The 16,814-nt window shown below is 49.0% G+C and overlaps 2 protein-coding genes across 5 annotated transcripts in view; one reads left to right on the top strand and one right to left on the bottom strand.

Annotated features, from left to right (window-relative positions):
• LOC119386681 (protein dachsous-like) overlaps positions 1-5,754 on the top strand; it is a 273,978-nt gene extending 268,224 nt beyond the window's left edge. For all 4 annotated transcript variants that reach the window (XM_049413214.1, XM_049413215.1, XM_037653972.2 and 1 more), the window contains 4 exons: positions 418-671; positions 2,559-2,622; positions 2,716-3,099; positions 4,120-5,754. In XM_049413214.1, coding sequence (XP_049269171.1) covers positions 418-671; positions 2,559-2,622; positions 2,716-3,099; positions 4,120-4,206 — 789 coding nt within the window. In that variant the 3' untranslated portion in view covers positions 4,207-5,754. The remainder of the gene's footprint in view (positions 1-417; positions 672-2,558; positions 2,623-2,715; positions 3,100-4,119) is intronic.
• An 8,242-nt stretch (positions 5,755-13,996) lies between these two features.
• On the bottom strand, positions 13,997-16,505 carry LOC119384952 (isocitrate dehydrogenase [NADP] cytoplasmic). The gene is made up of 2 exons (XM_037652561.1): positions 15,968-16,505; positions 13,997-14,759 (listed from the first exon to the last, which is right to left on the bottom strand). Exons 1-2 carry the CDS (start codon positions 16,463-16,465, stop codon positions 14,007-14,009), a joined length of 1,251 nt encoding a protein of 416 aa, XP_037508489.1. The 5' UTR covers positions 16,466-16,505; the 3' UTR covers positions 13,997-14,006.
• Positions 16,506-16,814: the final 309 nt, after the last annotated feature.

Raw genomic sequence — 16,814 nt, 5'->3', positions numbered from 1 at the left:
TGACCACCCTTACTGCGCATGCGCAAACCCTCTCCACACACCTCCACTCCCCCTCACCCAACCCCTCTCGCCCTTTCCCCCTCTCCCCTCCCCTCTCCTCCTCCCCTCTTCGCTCCCCCTCTCTTCCTTTCCCCCGCACCACTCCCCTCTGAAACGCGGGCTCGACATGCCGAAACGCTGCTTCGCATCGCCTCGTGGTCCCCTTCAGCGGGAGATGGTGTGATTTTAATTTTTTTACGTGCTTATTGCCTACACTAAACATGTGGTGCAGACCTACATAATAACTTAACGGCCCGTGCGCAGTTTACATGCGGAAAGAAAATAAAGCTCCAATATTTGCCGCATTCTCGTGCATGACAGTCGCACCATGCTGTCGCTCAAGTAACACCCTTCTCTCCATGTACGTGCATTACTTAGGTGCGCATCCGGGACCTGGAGTATCTGAACTCAACGCGGTCGCACCTGGTGGTGGTGGCGACGGACAGTGGCGTTCCTCCCCGAAAGTCAACGGCCCTGGTTGAAGTGCAGTTCCCTGAGGCTCTGGTGCTTAGCAGTGGCACGCTGGCCCCGAGGCGGGACGAAGGCAGCTTCGTGCTCATGGCCGTCTTCGGCGCCCTGCTGGGATCGCTTCTGCTCATCATCATCACGCTCACTGTGTACATTCTCAAGAAGTGAGTGTCCTCTATAGTCCCGCAACTTAGTACTACATGGAGCAATCATGAAAGGCAACATGGAATTGCTTTCAACAAGTTGTAAAGGCTAAACGTAAACACACGTGCCCGGAATAACCTATATTCCGGAGGAGCCAGACAGTTCTGCAGGGCTGTATATTCATCCGGGGCAGTGCAACAGTAGATCAATTGTTGAACGTAACCTTGGCTGCACTGAAGGTTACAGAACAGAGTTTAACGAACCGTTCTCGCAATTTGCCGGATTCAAGCATGGAAGCATGGCATCGATAATCGCAATGTCGTCCACAAACACGGCCTTTGTCTTTTGTTATTGCGATGGGAATTACATTGGCACTCAAGGCGCATTCTGCCGTCGCTGTTGCCGTCACCGTCATGTTTCATATAAAGTTCAAGCCCATAAAATCGCCCCGAGCATCGTATATTCTATGTGAGAGCTAAAGTTTGCGAAGGCTGCAGACGGGTGCGACTCAAGCAGAGATTGAAACGTGCCGGTCGGCTCTGTGGGGCGGAGGGGGGGGGGGGGGGACGCTGCGTCGCTCGGGCAGCAACTGCGAACATTCATCAAAAGGGCGCGGTCGCAAGCGCTATCTCTACAGAGATCAGGAGAGGTCCTCTTACTTTTGCACGTGCTGTGCTCTCACCACTTCGCGTTGAAGCTACAGACAGCACGAAAACCGCTTCGCTCACTCGGGCGGCCGTATTCTCTCACGACAGGGTTTCGTAGAGTTACTCCAGATCGGATCCTAAAAGTGTTAGCTGCTAGCCTTACTTCGTATAACATTCGTATTTGTTGCTATCATATTCATTACTTCGCCCTTGCGCCGAAACTGTGACTTTTTTTCTGGTGATCTTCTGCACAGCACCAATATAGCTCAACATGGAAGCTGCTTGTTATGATATATTATCACATGAATTAGAATTCATTTATCATAACTAGTCCTTGCCTAAAAACGACTTTGCTGCTCTGCGCTCCACTTTAATGTACCTCACGACTTTGTTTCCCAGTATGTAACGCGCACGTCTGCCTGTTGCGTGGTATGATATCGTGTATAAGTGAGTAATGAGCGCATTTATTGGGGGGGGGGGAGTGCCAGCGACCTGCCGCATTGAACTTTCTCGGCAAGCACGGTTTTCGATAGGGTGCCCACTTATCTAGCTCTCATCACGCCACATGATATGGAGAATACAAAATAGATGTAGACGATTGTGGCAGAGAGTTGCAAATCTTCTGTGCTTGCCCTTGGGCCCAGGAATTCCCTTTGGCGATTCCAATAAGAGAACAACTGCAAAGGATAACATTTGTTCTAACATAATTAGCAAGATTGCGCGAGTGGGAAGCAGAAAGTTAGCTGAACAGATGAGATTAAGAAGACTGCGGCTATAACGTGGCCGCAGCAAGCACAGCACCGGGTTGATTGGCGAAACATGGGAGAGGCCTTTGCCCTGCAGTGGGCGTAGCCAGGCTGATGATGATGATGATGATGAAGAGGAGGAGGAGGAGAAGGATAGTGAATAAGAAACCGTACCGTGTATCCTATCATTATCCGTGTGTCCTTTTGTAGTGTATACTTTACGAGTAAAAATAAATAAAGCGCTCTTAAGAAAATGAAGCCATTTGGTAACGTAGCACAGATGTGCATCATCAAAACTTGTAAGTGTTTTGCCGTACGGAATACTACAGCTACAATAATCCTCTTCGCGGTGAAATGTATACTCGCTTGCTGTCAGCATATAATTTCCGGTAGGCTCAGGCTGCAAGAAGAAACGTTCATCGATCCTAAATTATATCTACTGTAGCTATTTGTTTTTACTGATCTGTAAACTGTAGAGCTGTGTACTTAATGTGATCCCCTTATTACCTTTCAGCAAAAAATATCGGAACAGACTGCCAGTCTCTATCACGGGGAACGGACACACGCCATTGAATAAGGTACGGCAGGGTCACAAGAATAACTGGCCGTAAAGTGTACTTCCAGTCTGTGATAAATATCTTATCAGCATGACTTGGCGATTCCGCTTGCAGGTGGCGACGATAAAAGCTCCTCACAGTGCGGCCAACAAGTTAATCAACCCTCCGCGCCCTCTCGCGGGTGTCGAGAACCCCATCTTCAACCTGTCCGATGCCAAGTCGGACGACACGACCGAGGACATGAGCGAACGAGAGACGGTGCCGGACAGTCCGGACACTCCTGTACCTAACGGGAACAATAACAACAACAACAGAGCGCAGCAGAACGGCGGAGGGCTGCCCAACGGCAGGCTCGAGCCGCTGCGGAACGGGACCGCCGCGCCTCCTACCGTCCCGTCGCCGCTGGGCAACGGCAAGCTCCTCAACGTCCAGTGGCCTATCGGCTCCATACCCAGGAGGGTAAAGAAACTCAGCTGGGAGGACGAGCAACCGAACAAGGCAGGTGTCGGGGGGGAAAAGAAAAAAAGGAATGCCCCGTCATAGAGCTGGTCTGGCACCTTCCCCTGCTGGTTGGTTTTGTAATGAGGACGAATCAATCAAACACTATCATGCAGTCGCATCGTTTTACGTAGGAAGAACACTCTCAAAGCATTTAAACGGATTGGATTGAATTGTCGTAAACAATTTCATGAGGTTGTAGTACTGGGAAACTTTTGCACACTTTGGGCTTATGTTTCCACCGAACAATAATCTTCGTTTATCTTTAGCGTCTTCCTTTGTTCAACTCTCATCACCCAATGCTTTCACGAAGAACGTGCACATTATCATCTTGAGAGAGAGTCGTTAACAAAGAAGTGCCAGTGCGGTGTTAAAAACACACGCAAGGCAGATAACATCTGGTGACAGGATAACGACTGTATCTTTATCGCAATAACAATGATACGAACAATCCAGGCGCATTTTTGTCGTCGCCGGCGCCGATTCCGTATACAATCCAAATCTATAACATCACCCAGCGCGTCGTATACTCTATGTATGAGTGAAACGCGAGCGCTGCCGACGAACGCCGCTCAAGCAGAGATGAAACGAGCGGGCCGACTTCGTCGCAGCGAAAGGCGCATGGAGATAGGAGTGGATGGGGTGCAGCGGGGTCCAAAGAAAATTCGTCCTTTGACCGACCAGGCGCGGTCTCCCACGGTCGCGCGCGCCGTATCACGTACCTTTAGAGGGGACCAACAGATGGCTCATAGCTTTGTACGTGTTGAGCGCTCATTGCAAAGTTTGCGTTAAAGCCATAGACAGCACGAAGGTCACTTCTCTCAGCGCAGCAGCTACTGAGGAACTGAGGTGCTACCCTTACTTCGTATGAAATTACAATTGCTTCCTATCGCATCCATTGCTACGCCCTTGCGGCGAAACTGTGATATTCTTATACTCATCTTCCGACATGCGATGTAAAATAAGTAGGATAACGTGTACGCCTATCACAATCATTTTCTTCTACTTCCTTCATTTCAGACGGCGCTGGACCCTGACGTCAGCGTAACACCGCTGACCGGTGGCAACCAGTCCCCCGACCACAACGAACTCACAGTGTACTTCTAGGTCAAACAGCACTGAACTGTGTCCTCCTCCCTCAAGTATCTCGCATGAAAGCGAGGTCACCGCAGGTTCAAGCCTGGGCAGCTGCGTGCGAGGAGCAAGTCGTTGTGATAAATCTGCAGCATGCCAAGCCGTCAGTGCCTTCCGTTCCCGCAATTCGGCGACGGTGATCGCCCTTCGACAGTGGTTCGTCTTCCTCGCAAGCACCGGACGCTCCGGCAGTGTTGTGTGTGAACGTATGTCGAGTGCGGCATCCGAGTGTGTGTAGCGTTTAAGCCATGCAACTGAATGGGACAGAAGTAACGCAGTTTGTTATCACGAGACTGCTTCTCTGGCCGTCAGCGACGCTTGTAATGCGAAATGCAGCAAGCTTCATTTCGAGTTCAGTGTGGCGCTGAAGATCATCGAAAGAAAAAAAAAGAAGAGAATGGGTTTGTGCAGGACGTTGCCATCACCAGCGCAACGCTTCCACACTGAGATCCAGCGACGTTTGAGAATGGTTCGTTGTTTTTCTCGGCAAGCTTCCCTTGAAGCTAAGGAACATTCAACGGTCAACCCACTTGACCTGCTGTTGTACTGCCGAGGCTGAAAGTTACGCTTCGAAGAATTTCTGCTCAGTGATTTCTGCTCGTTGTGCCTATCTGTCACAAGGAAATGATTGCATGAAGTGTCTGTCCCAAAGTCAAGCCCAGAAGGAACACGTAACTTATTACTGAGCTCAGGAGAGCGAGTTTTATTTCGCTTCTGCGATATCGAGACCACACTGCTGTCGTTTTGAACACAAACCTTTCAGAAAGCCGACCTTCTGCCACTAACGTATATGCTCAAACTAATGCTTCGAAATTCAAACGTAGATACGTGTGGTACCACTAAAATCGGCCAAACGGATTTTACATATGCTTCAGCAAACCAAGACATTTGAAAACTACCTTCGTAGCGATGTAATACCCACCTCATCGCTTCTTCACCACGTTGCTGTCCACGCAGAGTTCGTCAAGTGCCAAGCGCTACAATTCCTTCTCCCCTTCAGTGTCTGCATTTTGCGCGGTGGGCCAAGCCAAAAAAAGACGTTACTGCACTCCTGAACTGTCCAACGGTTCGATGTTTCACCACGACCAGTCAGAAGAGCCACCAGTAATGCATTGATGCTATTGCCTTTCTTTAAACGCTTCGTAACGACCAGCATTGCAGCTTTTGTGTGCACCAAAGAAATGATAGCTGAGATGCGGACTACACAATCTTGTATATAGACTAAAACGACAAAACAGACGTGGAACTTTATATTTTGTACATATTGTTATATTATTGTGTCGAGCCTGTTGCGTGCTTTCTTCTTGCCACAATGCCTTACAGAGACGAGAGAAACTTGCCTTGCCTTGCACTCTCGACAACAGTATAAAGCGTATTTTCCTAGTGTGTTTCTAATGCCAATCTTTTTTGTAATGTATTTGTATAGTTCCTTTTTATACGTTTCATTCTGATAAAAGAAGATGCAAATCAGTGGCGACTGTAATGACGAAACGACTGGAAATAAAGCTACGTGTTTCCATGCAGAGGTGTTCCTTTATACAAGTAGCCTTTAAGCATAGAATCCATAATAAGAATCCAGGAAACCCTACTGGCAAAATCACTCTCCTCGTCTCCACTTTCACACTGCAGCAAAATATGTTCCCTTACTTCACTTCATATTGGCGTAATTTTGACTCGAGCACGTACAGTCGCGCTCAATATGACTTGCAACACGGGAGCGCGTGGCCTCACGTGTTGAAAGACTGCGTATGGCTTCCACTAGCCCTTATTTCCATAACTAAATGGTGTTCTCGCACTCGGGGATGATTCCAAATAAGAAAATATCGATTAGTTGCTGAAATGAGACCAAACTGAACCCATGAGCAGTCTTTGAAGTCATGAGGCCACGCGCTCCTGTGTTGCAAGTCATATTGAGCGCGACTGTACATCACAGCCAATATTACCTTTAGCGAACAGATCTGCAGCGACACGACGCAGTTTTCACGAGCGATTGCTCAGAGCAGTTGCTTTACTAAAAAAAAACGATGTGGCGTTTCGATCCGTGAGTGCAGTGCACGAAGTATCCGTGGTGTGAACATAGTCCGAATTTCAAAATGAAAGCAATGCGACCTTCTTGTAGAGGTAGGCATGCGTCGAAAGGCAGACATACGCACGAATGTCCAACGTAACACGCACTGCTTGCGACGTCACTGACCATGGCACGTGATGGACAACGCGCAATGCAGCCACTAGAAAATGCGCTTGCGAAGCAAAATAGGAAGCGAAGAAAATAGACCGAGCTCATCCCGCGAACGTAATGCGGTCTGCCGGATTTATTTCTTACGAAAAAGTGAGGGAAATAACATCACTTGTGGACGCTTGTAGAGACAGAACAGGGGGACCGCGTTGACAATGAAGCTCGCCATTTTGGTGCAAATCTGGTGGCATGGTAGTAGAAAAAGGCCAATTTCATCGAACTCTTTCAATATCGAATCGATTTGAAGGTTGGTGCAAGCCGCAGCGGTGTTCTGACTGCCCTTATTGCATCCCGCCGCTGAGGTGCGGGAGTTGGCCTTGATTGACGCGGAAGTGCGATGAAGAACGTAGATTTATTTACAATATGAGCATTAATAAAATAGGATGAGAAGACTGCAGATAAACATGGTTTCGGCCGGCAGCATCTCGTACGCTGCGGACCACGGCCAGGAGAACACGACCGGCTTTCGATGGTTGTGCTTCTTATAAAGCTTTCCCATACGTCACTTCCAGCCAATCAAGAACTGGGGCGAGATGATGTCAGGTTCGTCCAATTGGCAGTCCCAAACAGGTGGCGTCACTTTCGGCCAATGGGAGACCCAGAGCCTTGTTGCCGGTGGACTGCACTCTTGCGTGTAAGAGCGCGCGCCTAGAGATGCAATGCGTCCTTTTCATCATGTTGCATCCCGGTGAGGCCATCGTCCCAGGATCGATGAACGTGGAATACGAACCACCTCGGCTCTGGCGCGAAGGCGTCGCTCTGGGGATGACTCACACTCCCTTGCCTCTGTGGGAATGCCGCACTTATCCGCTGAAAAGCTGGATGCTGCAACGGTGCGCAGTTCGTATCTAACAGCTCCTCCTCGCCCCGGAAGTTCGGAATGGCCGGTGAACACAATTCGCTGGCCATGAAGAACGGAGGTGAAGCCTGTAGCCCACTGGCGGCGACTGTTGTTCGATGACTTCCTTGACCCACGTCCTGGACAAAGTGTGTCAAACAAACAAAACAACAAAGCGCTGCTCCATGCGCAAGCGCAGGCCCTTGACCTTTGACTCGCCAGGCTTATACATTTTCGAAATCAACAGTGTCTTTATTCTTAATTTTGACACAAAAATTCGAACAACCCTTCCAAACAGCTTTCCATTTTTCCTCAAATGCCGACAAGGTCCGCATGCCATTGTCGTTGCAAAGAAAATTTAGAGAAACTGAATGAATAATGAGCAACACTAAAATAATACACACGCAAAGTGTAGCTACGCGGATGAATTCCATTCCTTCTTTGCGAATGCTTACGTTCCGCATAGAATGGCATTCTTTCGATTCGTAGTTTGAAGTTGTAAGCGCGTCCGGTCTCTCTTTCGCACGGCGCTCACGGGCTTTTTGTTTACATTGAGAGGAGGCAAGACAACGCTACTCGATCCAGGAGGAAGTATGGAGCCGATCTCCTTTTTTGTTATTTCAACTGGCGCCATAGCTTTGCGGGGACGGTGTTCAGCGGGAATCAATTTACGCGCCCCTTCGTCTATCACGCTCTTTGCTTTTTCCGCCGCGGCATTAGATTCCAGTTGGGAATGCGTTTCCTTACGTCTGGCCCCTATGCTTGTTTCGTCCGCCAGCTGAGCGGCGATTTGGCGGGCTGGCGAGCGCGTGAATGCTTGCACCGCTTTCTCTCCGAACTCTCGACCACGATCCCGTAACAAACGTTCCGAATGGTTTGAAAAGAGATAAGGATAGTTCATTGACAGTGCCTTCGAGACGCCTGCCTCTGTCTCCAGGTCTCCGAAAGGACCGGATATTGTGACTCTCGCTATTGGTAAGCAAACGCTGTGATTTTCTAGCACTGATTTAATCCAGATTACCTTCCCTGTATAGTCCTCTGCGCTTACAAAAGAAGGGTGAACTAGGTCCATGGTTGCTCCGCTGTCTCTTAATACACTACAGGTCTTTCCGTTAATACGTAACTCCTGTAGGTATGGACGAAGAAGCTCAAAGCTTTCTTCGCTTTCGTTCACGTAGGAAAGCACTACTGCCTTTTCTTTCTTGCATTCCGCAGCAAAGTGACCTAGACCCTGGCAATTATAACATCGGTACGGCCGTCTTTTCTCGAATTCTCGAGAGTCAACCTTTTTTTTTCTTTCTGCCGAAGGGTTGCTAACTCCGTTATCGTGGTTCCCTTCTGTTGTCTGTTCCGCAGTTTCGGCCCTCCGGGTAGCTTTTGCTGGTGTCTGCGTTTTTGGATGGATAAACCCTTTTGAATTATCCCTTCCATGTAAACGCGTGTCATCAGTAGTGAGCTTTCGCCGCATCACATACTCATCAGCTAGCAGCGCCGCTTTGTCTACCGTATCTACGCCATCTCTGTCTTGTATCCAAAGCCTCACTGCCTGTGGAATACTGCGGTAGAATTGTTCGAGACATATACACTCCAAGATTTTGTCTCTACTTTGATAGACTTCGGCTCCCTTCAGCCACTCCAAAAGGTTTGTTTTCAAACCGTACGCGAACTCAGAGTAGTCCTCATTACTCTTTTTGCTAGCGTCTCTGAAACGCTGCCTAAATGCTTCTGAGGAAATTCGGTACCTCTTCAAAAGCGTTGCTTTTACTTTCCCGTAGTCCTCCGCATCACTCACACTCAATCTTGCGACTACATTCGCTGCCTCACAGGGTAACAACGTCACTAAGCGCTGCGACCAAGTGCTCGGAGAAAATTTACACCTCTCGCAAGTTCTCTCGAAATGGACCAAGAACAACGCAATGTCCTCTCCCATCTTGTAGGGTTTAATCCACTGGTCCATCCGACATGGCTCGACATCGCTTGGTCTCACAAGATTGTCCCCTTCGATACCCGCCGCTGCACGCGACTTCAGGATTTCAACCTGTATCTCAGCCATTTCTTTTTCGTGTTTTTGCTGTTGTCGCTCATGTTCTCTCAAGCGTTCTTCCCGCTCTAGCTCTCGCTTTTGCGCGTCCTGCAACACTTCCCAAGCAATCCGAATACTCTCATCGTCATTTTCACTTTCCTTAATTGCCTTTTGGATAGCTGGTTTTTTCATATTCTTGTCCACATCCACTCCCAACTCATCGCACAACAACAGCAGGTCTGACCTCGTCAACCTTCTCAGATCCATTTCAGCTGCTCTGACCGGTGGTTCGAACTGTTTCCTTAAATTTGTGCAAACACTCAGTTGCGACAAATCACCCGATTCCCAGAACAATCAAAATTAACACACAAGTTTTGAAGTCTGGCGAATCAAAAGGAAAAAAGCCACACGCTCACCCACGGATGCAACACCATGCCATTTGGTTCATCCGTCCGCTGCTCCCAGTTGCTCAGGACTTTCTGGGTCGAAGACTCCACTCTGTCTTTCTTCCCAGTTGCTCAGGACTCTGCGGGTTGAAGGCTTCCTCACTCGCCGTACCCAGACGCTCAGTCCTTCCGGAGTCCGTTCCCTGTCGCTGAGAACTTCTTGGATCGAGGGTCCATCCTTACCGCTGCCACCAGTTATTGCATCCCGCCGCTGAGGTGCGGGAGTTGGCCTTGATTGACGCGGAAGTGCGATGAAGAACGTAGATTTATTTACAATATGAGCATTAATAAAATAGGATGAGAAGACTGCAGATAAACATGGTTTCGGCCGGCAGCATCTCTTACGCTGCGGACCACGGCCAGGAGAACACGACCGGCTTTCGATGGTTGTGCTTCTTATAAAGCTTTCCCATACGTCACTTCCAGCCAATCAAGAACTGGGGCGAGATGATGTCAGGTTCGTCCAATTGGCAGTCCCAAACAGGTGGCGTCACTTTCGGCCAATGGGAGACCCAGAGCCTTGTTGCCGGTGGACTGCACTCTTGCGTGTAAGAGCGCGCGCCTAGAGATGCAATGCGTCCTTTTCATCATGTTGCATCCCGGTGAGGCCATCGTCCCAGGATCGATGAACGTGGAATACGAACCACCTCGGCTCTGGCGCGAAGGCGTCGCTCTGGGGATGACTCACACTCCCTTGCCTCTGTGGGAATGCCGCACTTATCCGCTGAAAAGCTGGATGCTGCAACGGTGCGCAGTTCGTATCTAACACCCTACAGAAATTCATTGAAGCATCCAAAGATGGCGCTGCTAGCGCTACCGACCACAGGAAATATTTAGCAGCGGAGCTGTTTAAGCCGGCCGTAAAAACTTTGGTGACCGCAGAAGCCCACAGGTGGGTTTGCGCCACGGGTATTGCGCAAGCCCCACTACCGAGTACAGCAGGTGCGAGCGTTAAACGAAAACTCTGCTCGGCGAAGTGGAGCACGCGGAGCACGTGAAAGAGAGAGAGAGAGAGAGAAAGAAATAGAAAAATAGAAATAGAAAAAGGCCAATTTCATCGAACTCTTTCAATATCGAATCGATTTGAAGGTTGGTGCAAGCCGCAGTGGTGTTCTGACTGCCCTACAGAAATTCATTGAAGCATCCAAAGATGGCGCTGCTAGCGCTACCGACCACAGGAAATATTTAACAGCGGAGCTGTTTAAGCCGGCCGTAAAAACTTTGGTGACCGCAGAAGCCCACAGGTGGGTTTGCGCCACGGGTATTGCGCAAGCCCCACTACCGAGTACAGCAGGTGCGAGCGTTAAACGAAAACTCTGCTCGGCGAAGTGGAGCACGCGGAGCACGTGAAAGAGAGAGAGAGAGAAAGAAATAGAAAAATAGAAATAGAAAAAGGCCAATTTCATCGAACTCTTTCAATATCGAATCGATTTGAAGGTTGGTGCAAGCCGCAGTGGTGTTCTGACTGCCCTACAGAAATTCATTGAAGCATCCAAAGATGGCGCTGCTAGCGCTACCGACCACAGGAAATATTTAACAGCGGAGCTGTTTAAGCCGGCCGTAAAAACTTTGGTGACCGCAGAAGCCCACAGGTGGGTTTGCGCCACGGGTATTGCGCAAGCCCCACTACCGAGTACAGCAGGTGCGAGCGTTAAACGAAACAAGGTGTGTGACCGGGCTAGTTGGTATTCCATATTGACGTGAACAGCGCGTGTAATACACAAGGACTCGTCGTTTCTTCGTCCTTGTGTATTACACGCGCTGTTCACGTCAATGTTAAACGAAAACTCTGCTCGGCGAAGTGGAGCACGCGGAGCACGTGAAAGAGAGAGAGAGAGAAAGAAATAGAAAAATAGAAATAGAAAAAGGCCAATTTCATCGAACTCTTCAATATCGAATCGATTTGAAGGTTGGTGCAAGCCGCAGTGGTGTTCTGACTGCCCTACAGAAATTCATTGAAGCATCCAAAGATGGCGCTGCTAGCGCTACCGACCACAGGAAATATTTAACAGCGGAGCTGTTTAAGCCGGCCGTAAAAACTTTGGTGACCGCAGAAGCCCACAGGTGGGTTTGCGCCACGGGTATTGCGCAAGCCCCACTACCGAGTACAGCAGGTGCGAGCGTTAAACGAAAACTCTGCTCGGCGAAGTGGAGCACGCGGAGCACGTGAAAGAGAGAGAGAGAGAAAGAAATAGAAAAATAGAAATAGAAAAAGGCCAATTTCATCGAACTCTTTCAATATCGCATCGATTTGAAGGTTGGTGCAAGCCGCAGTGGTGTTCTGACTGCCCTACAGAAATTCATTGAAGCATCCAAAGATGGCGCTGCTAGCGCTACCGACCACAGGAAATATTTAACAGCGGAGCTGTTTAAGCCGGCCGTAAAAACTTTGGTGACCGCAGAAGCCCACAGGTGGGTTTGCGCCACGGGTATTGCGCAAGCCCCACTACCGAGTACAGCAGGTGCGAGCGTTAAACGAAACAAGGTGTGTGACCGGGCTAGTTGGTATTCCATATTGACGTGAACAGCGCGTGTAATACACAAGGACTCGTCGTTTCTTCGTCCTTGTGTATTACACGCGCTGTTCACGTCAATGTTAAACGAAAACTCTGCTCGGCGAAGTGGAGCACGCGGAGCACGTGAAAGAGAGAGAGAGAGAAAGAAATAGAAAAATAGAAATAGAAAAAGGCCAATTTCATCGAACTCTTTCAATATCGAATCGATTTGAAGGTTGGTGCAAGCCGCAGTGGTGTTCTGACTGCCCTACAGAAATTCATTGAAGCATCCAAAGATGGCGCTGCTAGCGCTACCGACCACAGGAAATATTTAACAGCGGAGCTGTTTAAGCCGGCCGTAAAAACTTTGGTGACCGCAGAAGCCCACAGGTGGGTTTGCGCCACGGGTATTGCGCAAGCCCCACTACCGAGTACAGCAGGTGCGAGCGTTAAACGAAAACTCTGCTCGGCGAAGTGGAGCACGCGAAGCACGTGAAAGAGAGAGAGAGAGAAAGAAATAGAAAGAAAGAGAAGGAGAAAAATAGGGAGAAATAAAGGAAATAAATACATAAAAAGATATAGAAGCAGATAAAGACATAGAAAGTGAGAGAAAGATGGAAGGAGACATGAAAAAGAGATATAAAAAGCAGAGAGCAAGACCGAAAAGGAAAGAAACAGCGAAATAAAGAGAAACAAAGAAAGAGAGAGACAGAGAGGAAGAGATGCAAAAGAAAGATAGAGAGACAGAGAAATACACAGAAAGAGAAAGAAGCAGAGAGAGAGAGAGAAAGAAAAGGAAAAAGGGAAATAAAGATAGAAAGATCGAGAAAGAGAGAGAAGCAGAGAAATAGAAAGCAACTGGTACAACACACAGATACAAGAAACATAGAGAAAGAGAAAGAAAGAGAAGAAAAAGAAAATAAAGAGAAACAAGGAAGGCCACCTAGCTCCGCTCGTCCTTCAGACTTGGCACCATAGGTACGAAGCTGACATTCTTTTTCCTGAATTTCTTGCTAGTTTTTCTCTGAACATTCAATTTACAATATTTATTTACATCAGCTCCCCCCCCCCCCCCCCCCCCCCCCCGTACGTAACTCACGCCTCTGATCAATATCGACATGGCGTATGAACGCTAGTGCGTTGACGTGTGTTAGCAGACGTAAAACGTGAGACGATATAAGGCTAACAGTAATTCTGTAGTTGAGTGGGTGGGACCATAATTAGGCACAAAATGTAGTACTCACTCAGAATCACTATAGAAATATATTTTGCGCTTAGTGCTCACTCGGACTAAGACTGACCGAAATTTTCCTCAATTGGACTCACTCGGACTCAAGAGTCACAAAAATTTTCTCAACCGGACTCAAACTCACTTCAATATTAATCAACCGGACTCACTCAGACTCGGGCTCACGGCTCGATTTCAGTCCGAGTACAGTTGAGTGATATCATGGCGAGTTTGAGACTCACTCAGGCTCAGACTCAGGGCTCGGTCTACGTCTGAGTGAGTGAGTGAATGGACTCATGAGTGAGTTTGCCGACCTATGGTCATAAGTACCACGTTCCCTACACGCAGCTATCATCATCCTCGCGGGAATGTGCAACAAACCGGGCGTTTCAACGTGCGGCTGCAGTTTTAGTCCCAACTACATCTCTCTTGAAAGAAATAAAAAACAGACTTCTCGTCATCTTACAAATTTAATGTGTTGCCGCCCCCAACCCATTTAAACGCGGCCTACTTGGCCTCTTCCGTAAAGATCTCTTTGAACCTAATGTCCAGTTGCTCTGCCAGTTTGTCCACGAATTCGAATGTGTTAAGGTAGTCCCTTCGGTCCACCTTGCCGAATCCCTTGACGCACGACGCCAAGTCCTTGGTCATGAAGCCCGACTCGACGGTTTCGAGGCAGACCCGCTCCAGACACCGGGAGAACGCGACGAGCTTGGCGTTGCCGTCGAGCTTTCCCCTGTGCGAGAGTCCTTTGGTCCAGGTGTACACCGAGGACAGCGAGTTGGTGGACGTCTCGAGTCCTGCAGTGTGGCGCCGGTAGTGCTTGGTGACCGTGCCGTGCGCCGCCTCGGTCATCGTCGTCTTGTTGTCGGGGCAGATGAGCACGCTCGTCATGAGCCCCAGCGAACCGAAGCCCTGCGCGATGAAGTCCGACTGGATGTCGCCGTCGTAGTTCTTGCAGGCCCACACGAAGCCGCCCTCCATGCGCAACGAGCGTGCCACCATGTCGTCCATGAGCCGGTGCTGGAAGAAGATGCCCTTCTCCATGAAGCGACTCTTGTACTTCTTCTGGTAGAGCAGCTCAAAGATTGCCTTGAATCGCCCGTCGTACTTCTTCATGATGGTCTCCTTGGTGCTCAGGTAGAGCGGGTAGCCGCGCTGCAGAGCGAACTGGAAGCAGCAGTACGCGAACTCGGTAATGGAGCGATCCGTGTTGCACATAGCCGCGGCCACTCCCAGTGTGTCGTCGAACTCGTAAATCTGTAGGGAAATGAAGGAACCTTCGGTTTTACCTTAACATAAGATCGTAATACAGATGGGAGTAAATAAAGTACATTCATATTCAGGCGGTTTATTGTCGTTCCGCAAGTCGAACCTCTGTACTTCTGATGACACGGCGCAACGAGTCTGCAGTACCTTCATTTGGGCGAGTTGGTTCGTAGTCAACAGAGCAAAAGCAGGACGAAGGACAAGAAAACACAACACGAGCGCTGAGGCAAACACAGGTCGGCGCTCACCCTGTGTCTTCTTCGCCCTTGTCATTTGTGGGGCGCCGGTATATTGGCCCACAATTGTATTGACATAAGTGGTCAAATTTGAGAACACACTGATTTGAATAATTAACCTATATAACCCGTATTGCTGCCTTATGTGCTAATAATAGACATTTATGACATTGTTGCAGTTCTTCTCAAGTTGTAGCAAAGAGCATTCTGCTTGGGTGCGTCAACAAAGGCAAATACTTGTCAATAACACGAATGAAGTGTTATGAACTTGAGCTCTCAAGTGGCCATGTTTCTTAGATATGTTAGCATGAAGCTAGCACATAATAAAGCCGGAAAAAGCTAGGGTGAGCTATTTACAGCTGTAATGGACCTGTAAAACGATTTTAAGAATTGAAGCGGACGAAAAGAATTCACCCACACTTACGATACTCGTAATGCAAAATTTGAGCGTAGCTGTTCTGGTGCATTGATTGGCAAGGTCCTCTCTGTGGCAACAAGCGCGAAAGAGCCCTTAGGATCTGCTCTCTCAAACAACAGGCCGGTGAGAGTCCAACCCAAAACCTCCCTCGACCTCTCAATTAGTTCCCCTTCACGTTCATATAATAATGAGAAGTTTGTCATTTAGAGTGCAGAACATGCTGGTCCTAAATTTAGCTAGCATATACTGTTGTTTGTAGAGTCAAGACACCGCAATAAACAGACACGGGAAAAAGTAAAAACCGACAAAATAGCGCTGTGTCATCGTTTCTCTTACATCTGTCCGTGTCTGTCTTTTGCGTTGTCTTATACCTAGCGATGACTGATGTATATACAGTACTGGGAATAGCGCGAAAACACACGATAGGATTACTCGGCACGAGTGCTCTCGCTTTGCAATCTCTTCCAGTCTTTTCGCACTGTTCCGAAGTATTGCATACCTACGAGTCCGTGCGTATGCTGCCTATTACATGTACCGGCACTTACGTCAACATTGTAAGGAGCTCCGATGGTAGGCGAGTACTTGATCTGGAGCGTGCCGGGTCCAGGGACGACGAAGTCCTTCCCGTTGTACTGGTCGCCAAACGCGTGACGCGCGATAATGATTGGTTTGCGCCACTGCTTTACCAGCGGCGGGATGTTGCGACAGACGATGGGCTCTCGGAAGACGGCACCGCCGAGGGCGTTGCGAATGGCGGCATTGGGCGACATCCACATACGCTTCAGGTGGTACTTCTCGAGCACGTCCTTCTCGGCCGTGATGGTGGCGCACTTGACGCCCACGTTGTGCGTCTTGAGCGCCTCGGCAGCCTCCAGCGTGACCATGTCATTGGTCTGGTTGCGGTGCTCGATAGACAGGTCGAACACCTGCAGGTCAACGTCCACGTACGGCTGGATGAGCCTCTCCCGAACCAAGTCCCAGACCACGCGCGCCATGTCGTCACCGCGCATCTCGACCACGGGCCCGCACTTCAGCTTCTCCATGGGCGCAAGGAACAGCAAGGCTGGACAGCGGCGCTAGATTGATCGTTGCAGAAGAAGAGATTGCGGACGGAAAAAAAATGAGCACGTTCCCCTCGCGACACGTGGAATCTTTACCACGAGCAGACCGTGCCTCCGCCGCAAAGTGATGATGATGATAGACGTGCAGTTATTGTATCAACAGAAAATCAGCAATGAGGCGAAAAGTACATTTGAAATTATAAAAATAATGTCCAATATATAAACAGAACCCACAAGGCAGTTCGGCAGGCATTCTGCAGGCACCCCAAAAATGTCAGGAAATCTTTCACTGCCATTAAAGCGAAAAGTATACAACCAGTGCATATTGCCA

This window comes from Rhipicephalus sanguineus, chromosome 3, assembly GCF_013339695.2.
Source record: "Rhipicephalus sanguineus isolate Rsan-2018 chromosome 3, BIME_Rsan_1.4, whole genome shotgun sequence".
Taxonomy (NCBI): Eukaryota; Metazoa; Arthropoda; class Arachnida; order Ixodida; family Ixodidae; genus Rhipicephalus; species Rhipicephalus sanguineus.
Note: the sequence above shows the minus strand (reverse complement) of the source record. Positions and strands in the feature narration are given on the sequence as shown.